The sequence below is a fragment of the Euwallacea similis genome, chromosome 25 (genome assembly GCF_039881205.1).
Source record: "Euwallacea similis isolate ESF13 chromosome 25, ESF131.1, whole genome shotgun sequence".
NCBI lineage: Eukaryota > Metazoa > Arthropoda > Insecta > Coleoptera > Curculionidae > Euwallacea > Euwallacea similis.
The window spans coordinates 2,442,710-2,460,352 of NC_089633.1; the positions used below are offsets into that span (position 1 = coordinate 2,442,710).

Here is a 17,643-nt window from a genome sequence, read left to right on the forward strand (position 1 = left end):
GGCAAAAGTACGGATTTTTTTGTCCACTAGTTTTTCATTATGAAGAGCTTTGTAGTTGAAATATTACATTTTTAGCTTTATTTTCAGTAAGACATAGCACGACTTGTTAATCAGTAATTAACTCTTTATTGACAGTTTTTGAAGGAAATTATGAAAGCTGCGTCAGGTGCTCAAATTCAACGAATACTTGGTTGAAAAATACTCAGCTTTCTGAATGTTTTTTAAAGTAATTACTCAGCCACAAAACCGATAACATTTTCATTGATTCAAATTAGACAAATCAGCCCTAACATTGGTAAAATTCAAACTTGAAACGCAACAATAATTAACACGTTTACCTTAAACAATTAGCATTGCGTCTACTTTTAGACAAGCTCCGGTGCACATGCCGTTTAATTTATACTCTGCTATTGTTTCTATTTATACGTAGGTATTCTATTTTTTTAACTAAAGGAAACGACAAGGTCGTTTGAATTAATTTATTTGTCGGGGAGCTGAGTATTGATATCGAGATCGCATTCTTGAGTATTTCAAGTTTTAACTAGAATTAACATGAAAATACTTTCAGAAGGGGTAGTCAGGTGGAACTCTCTTTAAGAGGGTGTATTACTAGAAATCACGCATATTTTAAATTTACACTACGATTTTGCAATTTCATATCAAACCACATGCAAATATGATTAATAAGGAACAATTTCTCACGTTTAGTAATTTAATTAAGGTCGCTACAATAGTACCAGTAGGCAATAAAAACGACAAAGTACTGTATTGCTTACATGAAATCGACAGCTGATATGTGCCCATATACGTTACATTATAATATATTATTTAACTCAACACTTTTACAACAATTTGCATAAAATATGTAATATTTATTGGGAACGAGACATAAGGTGACAGTTTTATTTTTATTGCTGTTCGCGGTGTTTGATATCAAAACATATAAAGTGTTGAAATTTACTGTATACAACTGCTTTAAATAAAACATTTTTGGTACTATATAAGGTGAAGTTGCAAATATTTATGGGTTCTTGAAGTCTTTGGACATAAAATTTATTTTTACTCAGAAGAGTGTTGATTTAAGTTCACTGCTTTGGTAGACGTGGATTCAATGGGGCGAAACTAACAAAGTAATTAAGGGACAGCTTTCGTCTTAAATTTTCTTTAAGTGAGGGAGAAAAAGGAAAAGGCATGTCAAGGTTACGATGAGTTACGTAATGTTTTATCGTTCACAATTAAATCACTTCTTTGGTAACAGTTTAATATTAATACGGTTCGTTATATGTTTATGAATTTATCTATAAAGTAAAATTCATTTAATGCAGGAAGGAAATATGGTGTTAATTGAAATGACCATATTTGTGTCGTTATATTATCACGACATATCTGTAAGAATTTCTCAGGTAGTACTGCAAGTTGAGACTTCTAATATGTAATCATATATTGGGAAAGCAGCGACTAAGATTTTTTAAAACTAAATTGCTAGTTAGAAATTTAATCAAATCTACGAGACTCGAGATGTTGAGCAATTCTGAATATACACATTATAACATTGTATTTTTTATCCAGACATACTACTGATTATGGCCCACTTATATTCAATTATATTTTCAAAATTACATCTTTTGAATTCAATGTCACTTAATAGTTCCAGCAAACGAAATTTTGGCAATGAGTGTCTTTGAACGTACTGAAGCAATAATAGGATTCCCAAAACAATCGCAAATTTTCAACACGAAACTAATCACAAAGAAATACACTTGCTCGAAAGTTTCCTTTGACAATGTAAGTACCATAATTCTTATGCAATCCGACTCTTGTTGCTGTCGACATTTAACTTGTCTGAATTTCGGACGTGGAACTCCCATGACCATGTTTTGCAATGGGAATTAGGTACAATGCCATGGTTTGTTGCAAAATTGAGTACCTACTTGAGATGCATTCTAAAGATGCTTTTTGTTTAGACTTGGGTGGTTCAGAGAAATATTTATATTGTTCGTAAAATTTAATGGACCATTTCCTAACAGCAGTCAATAACACCTACAAAGAAATTATTATCAAATGTAAAGTGATATTGTCGGTCTCTTTAATCACAGCCGAAAGTTATAGCATACAATTGTCTAAGGTAAAATAACACGTTTTATCAAATTAGCCATATCGAATCTGATCTTTCTTGTGAACTATACAGTACGTTGGTTGGTTAAGTGATTTAACGACCTAATCAGGGCTATGTCACTTTTGCAATAGTTCAACACGTGAAAGTGGCAGCAAAAGCTTGATTTATCTAGTTATTGTTTAATATTTATTATTTTTGAAAAAAAACTAAAATTGAAATTTAAAAAAATGTCTACAGAAGACGTGACAACTAATGGGCATACTCATAAATTGCCACCTAATGCGGTGAATGCGCTATTCATAAATGAAATGTAGTAAAGTTTCTTTGATTTAAACAAAAATCCTAAATTATAGCACTCCATATTAGCATGAGTTTTTTAAATAATATTTCCTTTTCCCATACATCACATACATATGTTCCTAGGGACTCAGTAAAAATCCATAAAAACGATAGGCCTATGCACGCAATAGACTGCACAAAATCGTAACACATTGATCAATACACTAATTTCAATAAAGTTCAACTCTATTAAGGCAATTACCGATTACCCGATTACTAGTTAACTAACGAATATAAGGTACCATTATTGACATATAGGCAATTAAACGAACTTAATGTATGAGGTACTAAAAGCCGAGCTGAAAGGTGAGCACGCAATAGACATCAAGGGAATTAAAATAGAAACTGGCCGATTTCCTTTTTAGGGACTTGGAATTACTCTTATATCCGAAGTTGTACGAGATTTATTAGGAGGACTCTAAGTTTGATAAGGACAGTTCGTTTTCATACTTTTAGCGCGAAGCTTTCTACTTCTATTCTCTACTAGCAAGGTAGGACTTGCAGACTACTGCAATTTTTTATTAACTTCCTCCATCCGGAAACATGAGATTATTGGTATCAATAGTCGTGACTATTTAAATTATTGTACTTATTAAAGGGCAAGGCTAAGTCGAGTCCATATTTATGCTTGTAATGACTAAATAACAACCTTAACTCGTGAAATGTGCAGCATAGTCATTAGGCGTGGTTAAACTCCCTGATAATCATTATTATTGAGCAAGGAACTAAAAAAGCGCTAATAGGCACAAAATTGTAAAAAAAATTGATTCCTTGTTAATTATGAATTATCCGCAAATGTAAAGTGCAGCTGTATATATTATTGGCAAATCATCCTTTGTGTGTTATGTGGGTGATATGACATACCTCCAAATGAGAGGCCGAGAAACGGAAATCTAAAGCGAAACTTGACTATAACAATAGCCAACAATACAGACACTTTTTTGCATAAGGCACAATTACATAAAAAATATATTAAAACTTCCTCTTTTTGCCTCGATCTATGGGAAATCACTATGATTCACAAAAGAGACTCATTGAAAAGAAAAATAAAAGCGAAATTTCTTCACAAAGGTAAATATGCATAGACTTAATGTTGCCTGTATTATCCGTAACGGTTTGAGCTACAACTGATTCTCATTATGCCGGCAGACCTAGATTATGTAACTTAATACGTGAGAATCGCGCTTTATGGTATTATTCAATTACCTGTTTCGAATTTGCATATAGAGTGACTAGATTTACAGCAAGAATCTTCAAAATTGTATAGTTAATAAGCAGGAATAAAAATTAAGAAATTTAATTATATTATGCTGGCGCAGTTAAGTCTATGATGCAAAACACAAAAATTCAATGAAATGAAAAAAATTCTTTCTCCAGAAGGAAGATTTTGAACTTTGCAACTTACGATTCCGCCCATCATACGAGTGTGTTCTCGCAGGATAGTTCACTGATTTTGCTGAATTATTCCGAGAAATTATGCATTTTTCAGGTTTGCGATTCAGGTTCCATATGGGACATTTTTTTAAGAACATTACTCAATTTATCAAATTATTATTTGCTACTGAACTTGAATTTGTTAAACCAGACGATCACATTAGATTTTACCATACCAGCAATAACATTCAAAATCAATGTATTTGAACCTACGTAAAAAGTTGTCCGTAAGACAGCTGACCTGTTTCGTTGAAGAAATAACGCTTTATTGGTTGCTACAATATATTAAGATAAGCAATGAATGTTTGTAGACAAGGTAATGAAATGTGGTTTCGATAGAACAAAGCACGTTAAGATAGGTATTTTGACCGAGAATTAAAGATAGTCTTGTTGAGACAAATTTTAATCACAATCAGCTAATTAGTTGTTAAGGCATCTACAAACCTAATTACGATATCGTTTATGAGAGCAATGTGATGTGCTGAATAGCAGGTTTTAAAGAAGTTGTAAAGTTAAGAATTTGTTGAATTGAATTGATCGAAAACATCGCGATTACACTGATGAATTCTTAAACGGTATAATCTGTCCATGAAATGTTAGTCATTTTATCATCAGCCACCTCAATGCCTTGTATCATAATAGAAACAACATTCACATTCATATGAACTATGCAGACATTTGCCGGCAAGTCATAATTCTAAGCCTCACGTAAAATACCAGGCTTGTTTCGATAGAATCGGGTACACACTTGACCTTAAAAATATTACTTACTTTCGAGGGTCACAATAGTAAATCGTCATCATTGTTAATAAAAACATTCATAAACCTGCCAAATATGGGTCCTTAATCCTTATCAAGCAGCACTTGTTCCGGTCATGCTTTTGGAGAAACTCTGATTCCTTATGAATATGAATTCATACTATTGTTAGGACATCGGTTTCATGTGACAGTAGTTGCGCTTAGATTTCAGCAAGAGCTTGCTGTTGCAGTTGGTGTTTGAATTTTTCACCTTCTTTTTGGCCAGGTCGATGAAGGAAAAGCATGGTCTTTGAATATTTATATCTGATTCCTTAATGATTTCACAGTCTAAAAAGGCACTTAAAGACTCTAAGTGATGTTGAATGGTGGTAATAGTGTTGGTACAAGACCCACGAGGTCGTAATTTGCCGCGTTATCCGCAAAAACGAGTCACCTATAGTTCACGAATTTTTATCAAGCCATCTTTTTCTTCCTCACAGGTTGAACCAGGAGACACTTTTGCCACAACCAAAGAGGGTGAGTTTTGAAAGTGCAGTAATTGTCATGATTTTTTTTTCTTAAATAATTAATGCATTTGCAGAAGAATGGATTAGTAAAAAGAAAACCGAAGTACTGAATACGAAACAAATCGAAACTCGAGTTAAAAGACAGGTTGTTCTTGAAGATGGCAAAGTTGTTGAGGACTCCGGACCTATGGTCACCACGAACACTACTGAAGACACTGAAACTCAGGAGCATCACCAAACCGAGGTAGGACCAGAGACTTTCTTCTCATAAGTCAGTCACCAATAGAGCGTTAGAGTCAAATACATTCTTTTATTCATAATTCTCTAAGTGCTTATTAAGAAAATGTTTAAATTAAATTCGATAAAGACTTGAAACAAGTTCGAATAAAGTGTGTCAAGGATAGAAAAATTACTCATCTAATGGCCGAATAATTGGCTTAATTGTTATAAGTTTACCTGAAGGATAAATTCTTTTTGGAAGAAAAAAAAAATTCATTGAATCCAAGAAATTTGTTTTTCTTTGTTAATGTGTTGTATGTTACAATTAATATGAGTGTCTTTGAGAATTCCTTTAACGTGTTTTTAAAAGTGATTGAACTTTTTTATTTTTAGCTCCGTAAACTTGGAGATGATGATGTGGATGGACCGAGAGCACTTGGAGACGGCGGAGTTCTGGTGGATAAATCAAACTGGGTGGCAGTGCCTAATCCCGATGGAGTTGTCCGTGAAGTTAAAGAGCGCAAGATCGTGTCCAGGGAAGAGACTGAAGAGGTTAAAGAAACTGAAGATGTGCAGCACTTGGGGGACATCACGGACGAGGTAAATCCTACAGTTTTATCCATTTTTAGAAGCATTGACATACCTTCAATCCTTGAAAAAATAGAAATGTCCTAGTTGCTCTAGTTAAAGAACAGTTTGAGACAAAACTTTTACCCACTACCATTCGCTAGAGCTATTATAATTTCCAAGATCCCAATCTGGAAAAATGAATATCTGGAACGCACTATATTATCAAAATTTATGTAATTACAACTACTAAACAACAATACAAAATATTGATTTATTGCCTATCACTAAAGAACATTACAAAACGTTATTCTTGTAGCTTCTTGAATAGATGGTGAATTAAAATTTATTCTTCGCGTTTGGAATTTTATCATTTTGTATACCTTACACTCATAACATAACAATACACTGAAGCTCATTTATGCAAACTTACTAGTTTTTTTTCATTATACACTAATACAAATGAAGCAAAACGTGTTTAAATATTCTGACAGGGTGATAGCAGTTGATTTTGATCGGATATTGCCTGTAATTGGTCATCAATACGTAAGTATGGGTGCTGTAAGCTATTATTTTTACAATATAAAAGCATTTAAAAACAAATTACTCGTCTGTAGTTGGGTCATTATTTATCACTTTTTCTATATCCAAAAGGTTAATAGGCACTTTTAGTACCTGGTTAAACTCTGTGGCTGTCCTGTGGAACTCGAGAGATTGAAGAGAATAGCCTTTTCGATAGATTTATGCATCGACAAAATAATAATTGATAGATGGAATCTGAACTCTCAGATCTAATTTCCACGAGAAAATTTATGATACCATAATTGTTTCACGGCTAACTTGATTCGCTTTTGATGTACAGGGCCGTCTTGAAGTCAAGAATAAGTTAAGCGAGCAAAAAGAAATTCCAAATAGATTCGGGGACATTCGGAAGAAATTGAAAACCATTGAAACAGTTTTTATTTTTTCCCGACCTTGTTTAACAAAACATAATAAAAATAATGACATGGCATTCATAGAGTTTCTGTGCGACGTTTCGGCTTCATATGACTATAATTAATTTTGTGTTTCTAAATAGGAACCTAGACTGTTTAAATCATTTTTGGCATCTAATGGACCTCATAAAATTTTTACATTAGACTTAGGAAAAAATCATCGCGTTATGTAAAAAAAATATTATATGATAATATTTCTGATTTTTTCTTCTACAAATTTCATTTTGTTAGTATTGAATTTTTAGAGATTTTTCGCCCCTTCCCTAAACATTTCCCAACAAGAAGCACCTTATTAGAACTAAAAAAATGTTTTCACCAAATTTTTATAACCTGGACACTCAAAGCTATATTTAAATTAAAATTTTTAATAACTCATTCCGCATTGCATACAATACCACCGCTTCAAGACATATTTCCATTTGCATTCGAGCGTAGCAAATTCAGATGTCAACCACCAGAGCATGGCACCACTGTTCATATTCAACTTGAGCTTCATTTGGAAACAAAATACATATCTTTGGACAGACATAAAAATAAATGTTGATTAAAGAAGCCAACAAGCCAAATTTCAACATCAGGTTATGCAGAAGATACCTGACCTATCATGAATTCCTTTATTGCTTTTCTGTGAAAACGTTTTAGGCCTCATAAACGCGACTACGTAATCTTCAAGCTTGTTGCTCATTAGGTACTTGAAGATATTATTACGGGTGTTGAAGAATGTAAAAATTACATGGTGTTTGTTAAATGGTATTATTACGTTTCTCATGTAGTTTCGGTTTTAATTTATTGGTTTTTGTGGTACACTGGTAAGTCATTTTGCAGGTGTGCTGAAAGAGCTTGATGGTTCAGTCATTTTAACTAATGAATATGCAGCTAATTAGGTAAATGTTCCCAATCATTATTGAAAATTCGCAAAATTTCATTTCAATTTCAATTCATTGAAACTCATGGAAAAATTGTTGATGAAATTTGGTTTTAGAAAAACGTATGAGGTGTAACTCATAACTTGCAAATTTACCAAAAATGGGATTTTACTCTTCTCAAAGTTTCGCATTTTCCTAGATCTGTTAGTAAACATAATAATTCAAGAACCATATTTGTTTACGTTTTAAGAGCAAATAAATAAGACCGTGCAATTCCTATAAAGGCACAAAACATCATATCGTACGTATCATCAGTACCCCTTTATGTTAAGAAAATGATCATTGAATTTATTTTTTTTTAAGAGATTTCTAAATTTTTAACCTCTTTTTCTACTCCATTTAAAGTAGTTTAATTCCTTTTTTTACAAAATTTGTGCTCATAGACATTAATGACTAAAGTTCGCTACGGCATAGCGTACCTTATCTCTGGATATGACAAATTAGCTCTGCCCAAAAGAGCCTGTAGTTCTTCTGTCAGTTTAAATTTCTCATAGACGAAAGAAATGAAATACTCATTATTAGTTTCGAGGTGTGCTTGAAGCTGAAAATTAATTGATAAAAGGACATTCCATACTAATTGAAAGGGAGCAAATATTTTTTTCTTATTTTCTTTAAAAACTGAATACCTGATTCTTTGGGTTACTGCGGATACCTACGAGTCCACATTATTCAGTTATTCATTTTACTAACTTAGCATTTAATCACGTTTCACGCAAATTTATAGAGAAGTAAAAAGTTCCTCGCCGTGCAAACCGCCATTAAATTCATTAACAGGGGCTATTTTAATAATCATCGTTCATCCGTTATAATTTATCGGTTTTAGGTGGAAAATATCGTAACAAGACCAAAGACGTACATAATCGTTGCTGGAAAAATACCGCTTTCTAAGGTTTATTTTTGGTCGTTTACCTTTCTGTTTCGATAAATCTAAATATCTTGGCAAACAGACAAAAATGTAGCAAAAGTTCAGTTACCAGTAGCAGTTTTTGCTCTTGTGATGGAAGTTTTTGCTCCATTGGTGCGAATATCAACTTACTTTAAACGTATCAATCAATCAATAGCGTTGTCTAGCGTTCATTCAAGACACCATCATTTAGTAAAAAAGCAACAACAATAGACTGCAAATCATGAATTTGAAATGAATGCTCTAATTGAAACCAATAATCGTGTTTCTCCGGTGTTTATCAGTCTTCGGCGATGTCCTCCGTAAACCTTCAACATATGATTGGGGGGCCGAGGGGGGACTAGTCGAGCAACTGAACCGTTCACCGGCTTCGGCCTACCGAAGAATCATGAATTCCTCGTGTAACCTTTGCAGTACTCACTTTGCAACCATTTCACGTTTTCTATAGACTTTCGAAAGTGACAAGCGGATGGTTGAAAGAAGTGGATTTTTTTACCACTTTGAGGGGGTGTTGTAAGAAATAGGGGCTCGATTTGATTTAGGCGCAGTGAAGTTTATTGTGTGCTTCTTATTTTTTATGACCTTGACTTTAAGGTTCTTTGTGACAAGTGTTCAAGTAGTTATAGCGGAAATATATGGGTAAGATAAGAAAAAAGTGTCAAATATAAAAAATTTGACAAAGTTCTGCTTAAACAGTTTTTTTTTCAAATATTAATTGTCTACTAATAAATTAGTTACGTCATTATTATTAGTTTAAAATTTAAAAAAACGCTCTTTTCACAGTCTTCCTTCTTCTCAGTTCTTTTAGTCTATTGCTATAATATAGTCATTCCCCCTCGAAATGACTTTAAAATTCGCTAAAAATACTATTAAAAAATCTCTGTTTTTTCAAAGTTGTATTGTACACAAAACATTATAAATAGTTAAGGAAGAATGAGAGTCACTTACGTGGGTTTTTCTTGTAAAATGTAAATTTTATCGCTATGAGACATTAAATTTATTCTTCTTTTGCTTAATACGATATGTTTTGCAATCCTGTTGTTTTTTAGAAACTTAACATGCTTTAATTGGTCATAAGAACGAAATCATAATGTTTCCCTTCCTTCCTTAAAATTCATAAATTATTATTAACACCGGAATTGTCTTCATCTTTCAGTTGGTTATTAACATTTAGAAATATTTAAAAACTGATTATATTCTAGAAGTTTTTCTTTTCGTTTCACTCTTGGTCGATCTCTATGCTATTCGCAAAACAGTTTAATTTAAAACCACACTAAGACGTATACGCCACCACGACAAAATTGAAACCCTTTGATTGGTACATGATCAGCACTCAGAACATTATTTGAAAAGGCTAAAAACTCCTTCAAAATTTCTAGTTAAATTTCTGTAAATAATCATATAGCGCAACGTTAAGTTCTCTTTAGAGCATAATTTTTTTTCAATAAATGTTGAATAAAAATTCGATCAATATTTTTTTTTGGTTTCTAACGTGATTTTGTTAACCGATAAAGATTTTATTATAACCTTGTTCAGATTTCATATAGGAACGAAAAGAAAAATTTCACGAAATTTTTTCTATTTGAATCGTTTATTCAAGCATATGCATGTTATCTGAATTTCATTATTATCCTCACGTTTGGGTATCATGCTTTTCAGTATGTCTTCTCATCAAAATACATCTATTGTTAAAATCCTTTTAATAGACTTTTCATTCAACAAAAAAAAAGATGCAATGTTGAAAGTAAATTTTAGGGGTTCAAATTATCTTGGCCCAAACTCATTTCGGGGCCAGAAAACCCCAGAATGAGTTTGAGCCGGTTCAGATCAGGATAATTTATAGTTTTTTTCTGAATCTATGAATAGATTTTTCTTAATGTACCAATAAATAAATAAATAAATACTTCTATGTCAAGGAGGAATGCTAGCACCACCTCTTTGTCAAAATCATTTTTTTGTTTCGTGCTCTACTGAACGGAAAGCCGTTTTTGCCGACTTTCCCCTACTATGCATATTGACTTTTTACCGGATTCTCATCCCGGTGTTTCCTCTTTTATCAACAGATAGACAATTTGGTACATTGTTTTCAAGTTTGCATGTTGCAAAGATGTAAAATTTATTGCTTTAAAGATACTTGCGACATTAAAGTCATTTGTTGCCGCTATCGGAATGAAGACCGCTTTAACTGATCAAATTGGAAATTTTCCTTGAAGAAATGAGAGATATTAGCCATGTCATGTTCTAACTAAAATTAGCTACTTTCCTGAAAAATCTAATAAATCGTTATCACAGCCCCACAAAATTGACGATTTTAAAATGAAAAGATATGAAACAATCACTTTGAAACTAGTCATGTAGCAAAACCATCAACTCAGCCTCATGCAAAATATTTTTACCACTTCGGTACAGGAAGGCGATAAATACAGAAAAAAAAGAAAAAATATACAATAAAGGGAAATGACTTTTTATTATACGTAACATTCTTCAATCTACACGTGACTGAATAACAGGATCAATAAAGAATACAAGTTCACCCATAAAAGGCTTGAAACTTGACCTTCATTGCAATGGAAGACTTATTCAGATGTTTCTTTCTTATGTTATATCTCTTGATATTTCCTTAATTATTGTGTAACAACCTGCAATTTCAAAGCTATTAATCCTTCGTTTAGAAGTGCTTCTACGTAACTTAGACGTAAACGTTTCGACCTTGAACGAGGATGATAAAAATCGGGGTCTGTGACATTTTCTTGCGGTTGCGGTAGTTTTTCTTTTCTTGACATCGTACCAAGCCTAATTACAATGATTTAAGGTTTTGTTTCACAGGGGATTTCAGTGGCACTCTTCGTTTTGTTAACGCCTCAATAAGCTTACGATTTATGGAACCCAATCAGTCTTCCGTGCGTGGAACCGACCAAAACCGTAACCTAAGTATAAAAGATAAGCTATTAATCGTAAGCGAGAACACACCTCAAGACAATGATACTAAATCACTATTTACTAACAGTAAACTAATTTCGACTGCCTTAGGCCGCCTGAAAAACAGCCCAAAACAGGTTCTTGCAATTTATTATCTAACCAACAGTAATTCACCTAGATTTCAATTATTTATCTTGTCCACGGGTACCTAGGTATACCTAACCTACGTACGGGCTACTTTTACTTACAAAGAATTTCGAGAATTCATGTGACAATAAGTTCGATAAATTACAGATAACACGGTTTTCCTGCATTGCTAAATATGGATAATATCTATCTGGGGCTACTCGTATTATTTGATTTATATTGGGTCTTACGCGATAATTAATATGCTGTCACAGAATGGTGTTCGCAGAATAGGCTTTAAGAGAAAAATATTCGAGTTCGCAGTTGCTAAAATTGGAGTAATGTTGATATATGAACAGTAGATGAAAGATTTGCCACTTAACTGACGTAACATTTTAATTGAATATTTCGAACTTTTTCGCAAATTACATTTGAATTTCAATTTTTTACCATTTCTCACGATTGTGGCTTACCAGTTCGAGTAAATCTGTAAATCGGCAGGAAAGTGTTTCCTTGGCGAGAATAATCACAGGCGGTAGAGTGATCAAATCAAGTTGAACTTGTTCAGAATTCTGGAAGGAATCGATCCACAAGGCGAACTTCTGCAACTTAAGTGAGGATAATTTCCTGAGATAGCAACAGTGGCAAAGTATCGTAAATTCACTTTCTGATAGACAGTCATTGGAGCTATTCTAGCGAATAGCGACATCCTGCACGCAGGTTTTTGCTGAGAAACAGCTCTCAGAGTACCAGTTCCGCTGGTCACTACTTCAATTTAAGCAGTATTGCCATTAAATCCTCCTTAAGGTACCAAACTGGTCCCCTTTAAATACCCTAAGTGAGTAATTTCCGACCGACATTTTTTTGAAAGATTGATAAATTCCAAGGATTTGACTCAAGAGAAGTATTCTAAACCTCTTTAGTTTTTGTTAAAATTTGGAAGGAGCCTCCTTTCAGAAATACTTCCTGAACCAATTTTCACCTGAGCAAAATGTAATAAATAACATTATCACATGCATAATATATAATAAACAATAATATTCACAAATGACGATACACCATATTTCAAAAATAGATTTTTTTGATATTAATGAACCGTTGCAAAAACTCTTCGTATGGAAAACTTACGAATTTATACTCACATATAACACAAACAATGGAAGTTTGTAAGTTGTTACGGTTTTCATCATCTCTCTAATTTCATGTCTAACTCACATTTATACGCTTTCTACACTAAGAAATTGTAACTAAATCCATAATAATTCAACTTAAAACATAAATTTCGTTTCAGTTCCTAGATAGGTACTGATTCAATCTAATAGTCTTTTATGGAACCCTCATGGAGGTATCTATTTTAAATTAGAGATATTCAATCTCCAACGACTTTCACGCCCCAACATGAATACTTATAACCCGCCTATTACAATCTCAACGTAATCAAAACAGGCACATAACGTACTAAGTTATTAATATTTATAAAGTTGAAATCAACTGAATAACGGGACATTATCGGGAGCATGTCTTATTTCTACAACAGCAGGTATGATTCACAAAATAGCGTTCTTAAAATTCAATCTGAAGATTACCTTAAGCTCAAAAATTAAAATTCAAGAACCAATATTAATACAAATACTTAACAAAGTTAAAAGGATACTATGAAGATTGTAACGAGAATTCATCAACTGATAGTTAACGAGCTGCCATTGCAAATAAGGTCATTGATTAATGGAGAAAATCTCATCACTGTTTCCATTTTCACATATACATATTCAATTTAATTGCTAAAGTCTGCTTTATCGCTGCTTGGTTAACGTTAACTCAAGGTAGTGTAGGTGTGAAATTAAATCGAAAAAATTAAATTGATGACTCTCTGCTAAACGAGAGCAGCCTGAGGCCTCATCTAAAGCTGCACCTGTACACGTTCTTTCAATCTCTTATTGGCACCACCTTTTTCTAGTAGAAGCAGGCCCAACATTCTCTTTCGAACCCAGACGACCATGAAGGTCTTCCTAATGTAACAACTACGGTTAATGGGTTCAAAGCAAGTACCCATACAACGACATTTGAAACGAAATTAAAGTTCATTCGATTATATGCGATGACTCAAAGAGCATGTCTCGTTTACTTAATCCAAAGAGCACGCATTTCGCGACTATTGTGATTTTCTGTAAATATTGCTTTGTTGACAGAGATTGAAAATGTCAACAACAATTCAAGAACTAATAGGTTTTCGAAGTTGCCAAATGCAGTGTATTGTCGTTTAAACTTGGTAAAATTCGATGGTTTTGTTTAGCCTCATTTTAATCTTCCAAATTAGTTTTTAAACGTTTTATTACATTGCATTCCACATTTTCATTACCAATGGGTTTTTAATGCATCAATTCCGAAGATTCTTGCTTTAGACAGCACGACTTCAATGCATTTTTGATTTGGTGGTCAACCATAAATTTTATCACTTGGTGGCATGTGCGAATACCTACTAACCGAGATACCATCATGAGTTTCTCTAGAGTATTTGAATAATAAATTATTATATTCTTTAGTGGATACGAAGTGATTCGTATAGTTTCATCTATCATCTGTGACGTATTTATGTTAATAAGCTCAATAGAACACCTGCTGTGCAAGTCGAGTATTTTACTGGATTTTTTGTCGAAAGTTTTGTAGGCCATTGATTGTTTTGACTACTCATTATTTATCGATCTTCAAAGGAACAAATTAGTCTGTGTTTGCGTGATTATATGAGTGATTGAACTTTTGTCTTTTTTCGTTTACTTCAATTTCATAAATAGTCTGTTATTTTGCTTCAGGAGTTCCTAGCTGCTGTTCGAAGTGGAAAAAGCGATTTACGATCTGTTCTAAGGTCATCTGAAGCTGGCAGAGCTGTGGTATCCACAGGTAAGTAATTTTTTCACCGTAGTTAGGAAAAGTTTAAGTTTGTAACTGTGACACTGGTAAATTAATACTTTCCGCGCGTTTTTATTTTAATTAAACAACTATTACATGTACTTTTTCTGAAATCGTCCTCTATCACAGTAAAAATTATACGAGGTGTCTCAAAAATATGCCGACAAACTTTAAGGGATAGTGGGAGCCATAATTACAAACTTTTTTTCTTAAATAAGCATATGCTCGCAAATGAGCGGTTGGAGCAGAAAAAAATCAATATGGTTTTAGCCATTATAACCACTTTTTGCTCGTGTTAGACGTTTTACTGATAAATAACCGATGACTTACAGTAATTGTTCAAAATGATAACCATTCGCTTCAATACGAAGATTGCGCCGTTGGTTCATTGACTCGCGGACTCTATAGAATATTCCAGGAATAGCTTCTAGATGTGTGCAACTGGCCATTATTCTTGTTAAGAAATCTTCCTCATTACGAATAGGCGTTTCGTAGACCAGAGATTTGAGATAACCCTAAAAGAAGAAATATTTAACGAAAGACAGTGGTGTTCAACTAAATGAAGATTTAATTTAGTTATTTGACATAACTTAAAATATGATATTTATTCTACGGCCCTAACAGCGCTTTTTAAGGCGTATGTTTGTTAAAGAAAAAAAATTGTATTCATGTCCCCCTTCACCCTTTAAAGTTTGTTGGTATATTTTTGGGACGCCCAATATATATATATATATATATATATATATATATATATATATGTAATATAAAGTATAAAATTATTACATACATACATACATACGTGTGCCGGGGCACTTAAGATATTATAATGGGGTGATGTAATGTTTACTATATTGAACAATCATTGGCTTCTTTGGGACTGGAGGAATCATTGAATAGATTAGACACGAAAAGATTTATTTCAAGCCGCAAATACAGCCTTAAAGCAGTTATTTTCAAGACCACTTGAAAAGTTTGTATAGTCGAATTTGAACAACCTTCCGTAGAGATGGGACTGATTTTCTTACTAAAGCGACAATATGTTCCGCTTTTACCAGCATTCCAAAATTTTTTTTTTGCTAATTTTTCATTTTTTGCTTTTCCTAGGTCCTAGAGTAATAAGAGATACATCAAAAAGTAAAAAAATAACAGACACTGAAGACACTAGAGAACTAAGCTCCGTACTGCCTGGTGGGAAAATCGTCACTGAGACTCAAAGAACCACCGAACATGAAGAAGTAGATGATGACGAACTGCCTGAAGATGCCCTTGAGCAAGATTACCACAAAGAAACATCTCAAAGGTAATTAATATTGAAAAACCAAAAGTAGTCAGTATCATAAATACTGTTTAGATATTTGAAGACTCGTGAACAAGAAGACGTAGATTACTTAGCGAACGGTCGAAACGTAGGGCATGAAATGAAGTACAAGACGGAAACCATGGAAATCGACAAGAGGGGGGAAGATGAGGTGGACCTATTTGAATCTTTGTCCACTAGGGCGAGAAGAAGGGGCAATCGGCAACCTCACCGTTATAGAGGTAAGGATGTTCGTTTTAATGATTATCTGTTTTTACATCACCATGTATATAACGCACCGTTTATTGTTTCAAATAAGTAAATAATTGATTAATGGGGTACAAGGTTGTACCATTTAACATCATACAATCTCCTGGAAAATACCATGGCAAAATCCTCCATTAGTTTCTCCTACTATTCTTCTCATTTATGTCTGGTGAGATCGAATTAACAATGTCATTTACATTTTAAAAAATTTTCTTGCACAATAAGTCTATTGGCACGCAACTGTCCATTACAAGTGAAATCAATTAGAGGACTTTTACTTCCATTAAGATTCATTGATAAAAAATTTACATAAGGACAATTGGAATTAGGAATGTTTATTCCGGTTAAGTTGGTGTCAACGTGTCTGCAAGGTCGAGTTGAAAGATACCTAATAATGGTTCATTACGCGTTATATTTATATATTAGCATTGTTGTGGGGTAATTTTTCTTCGACACGAATTTTTTTATTCTATCAGCCAGTTGAAGGCCCACACATGAAAATCTGGTGAACATATACTAATGAATAATTGTGGGTTAGAACTGTTTTAAAGCTTGCAGTGTTAATTCTTTTAAGTCATAAGGAATATGCATGAACGTCCCAACACTATCCGAGTGAACAGTCGCAATATAACAATATAATAAGGTAATAATATACAGGGTGTTATGTAAGTACATGAACAAACTTCTAGGGGCAATTCTTTGGGTGATTCTAAGACGAAAAATTTAGATGAACATAGGTCCGGTAATGCTTTGTTTTCAAGATACAAAGTGTTAAACTTTTTTTCAAAAATAGTTACATATTAAAAAAACCTCCTAAATAACAAGAAGACGCAAAATAATATTACGTCAAAACTTGATGGCAGTTTATAATGTAGTATAAAGGAATATTTTAAGCTAGAAATTATTTGCCTCCTTTTGCTAGTGACGTGCACAGGGGTAACGCCGAAAAGTTAAGAAAAATCAAAGAAAAAAACACTTTATTAAAACTACACTTCGACAAATGGTACACAATTTTTTTTAGTAAAAAAATATTTGACAGTAAGTAATACGAATCTTATAATAATTGCTGAAAATATCCTTCAACTTCAATGCAAGCATTAGCTCGTCTTAGCACTGATTGCCGAACACGTTGAAATGTTCCCAGCGTACATCTTATCTGATTACATGAATCCCGTATGCGTTGGATGAATTATTTTTTAGTGTTGACCGGAGTTCTTATAACAAATGACTTTATATGCTCCTAAAGGAAAAATCTAACGGCTTTAAATCCAGTAAGCTGGGTGGCCATGATTGTGCTTAATGCGAAAAAAATATAACTTTTAAAAAAGTTCCTCGCGCATAAATAACAATAATAACCATAAA

At 33.2% G+C, this 17,643-nt stretch overlaps 1 protein-coding gene across 3 annotated transcripts in view; it reads left to right on the forward strand.

Moving 5' to 3' along the window:
• chas (chascon) overlaps positions 1-17,643 on the forward strand; it is a 54,393-nt gene that overhangs the window by 22,961 nt on the left and 13,789 nt on the right. For 2 of the 3 annotated variants that reach the window (XM_066402215.1, XM_066402217.1), the window contains exons 2-7: positions 4,914-5,164; positions 5,229-5,398; positions 5,767-5,973; positions 14,621-14,708; positions 15,822-16,017; positions 16,069-16,256. In XM_066402215.1, the coding sequence (XP_066258312.1) occupies positions 5,011-5,164; positions 5,229-5,398; positions 5,767-5,973; positions 14,621-14,708; positions 15,822-16,017; positions 16,069-16,256 (1,003 nt within the window). In that variant the 5' untranslated portion in view covers positions 4,914-5,010. The remainder of the gene's footprint in view (positions 1-4,913; positions 5,165-5,228; positions 5,399-5,766; positions 5,974-14,620; positions 14,709-15,821; positions 16,018-16,068; positions 16,257-17,643) is intronic. The other variant, XM_066402216.1, reaches the window with a different exon arrangement.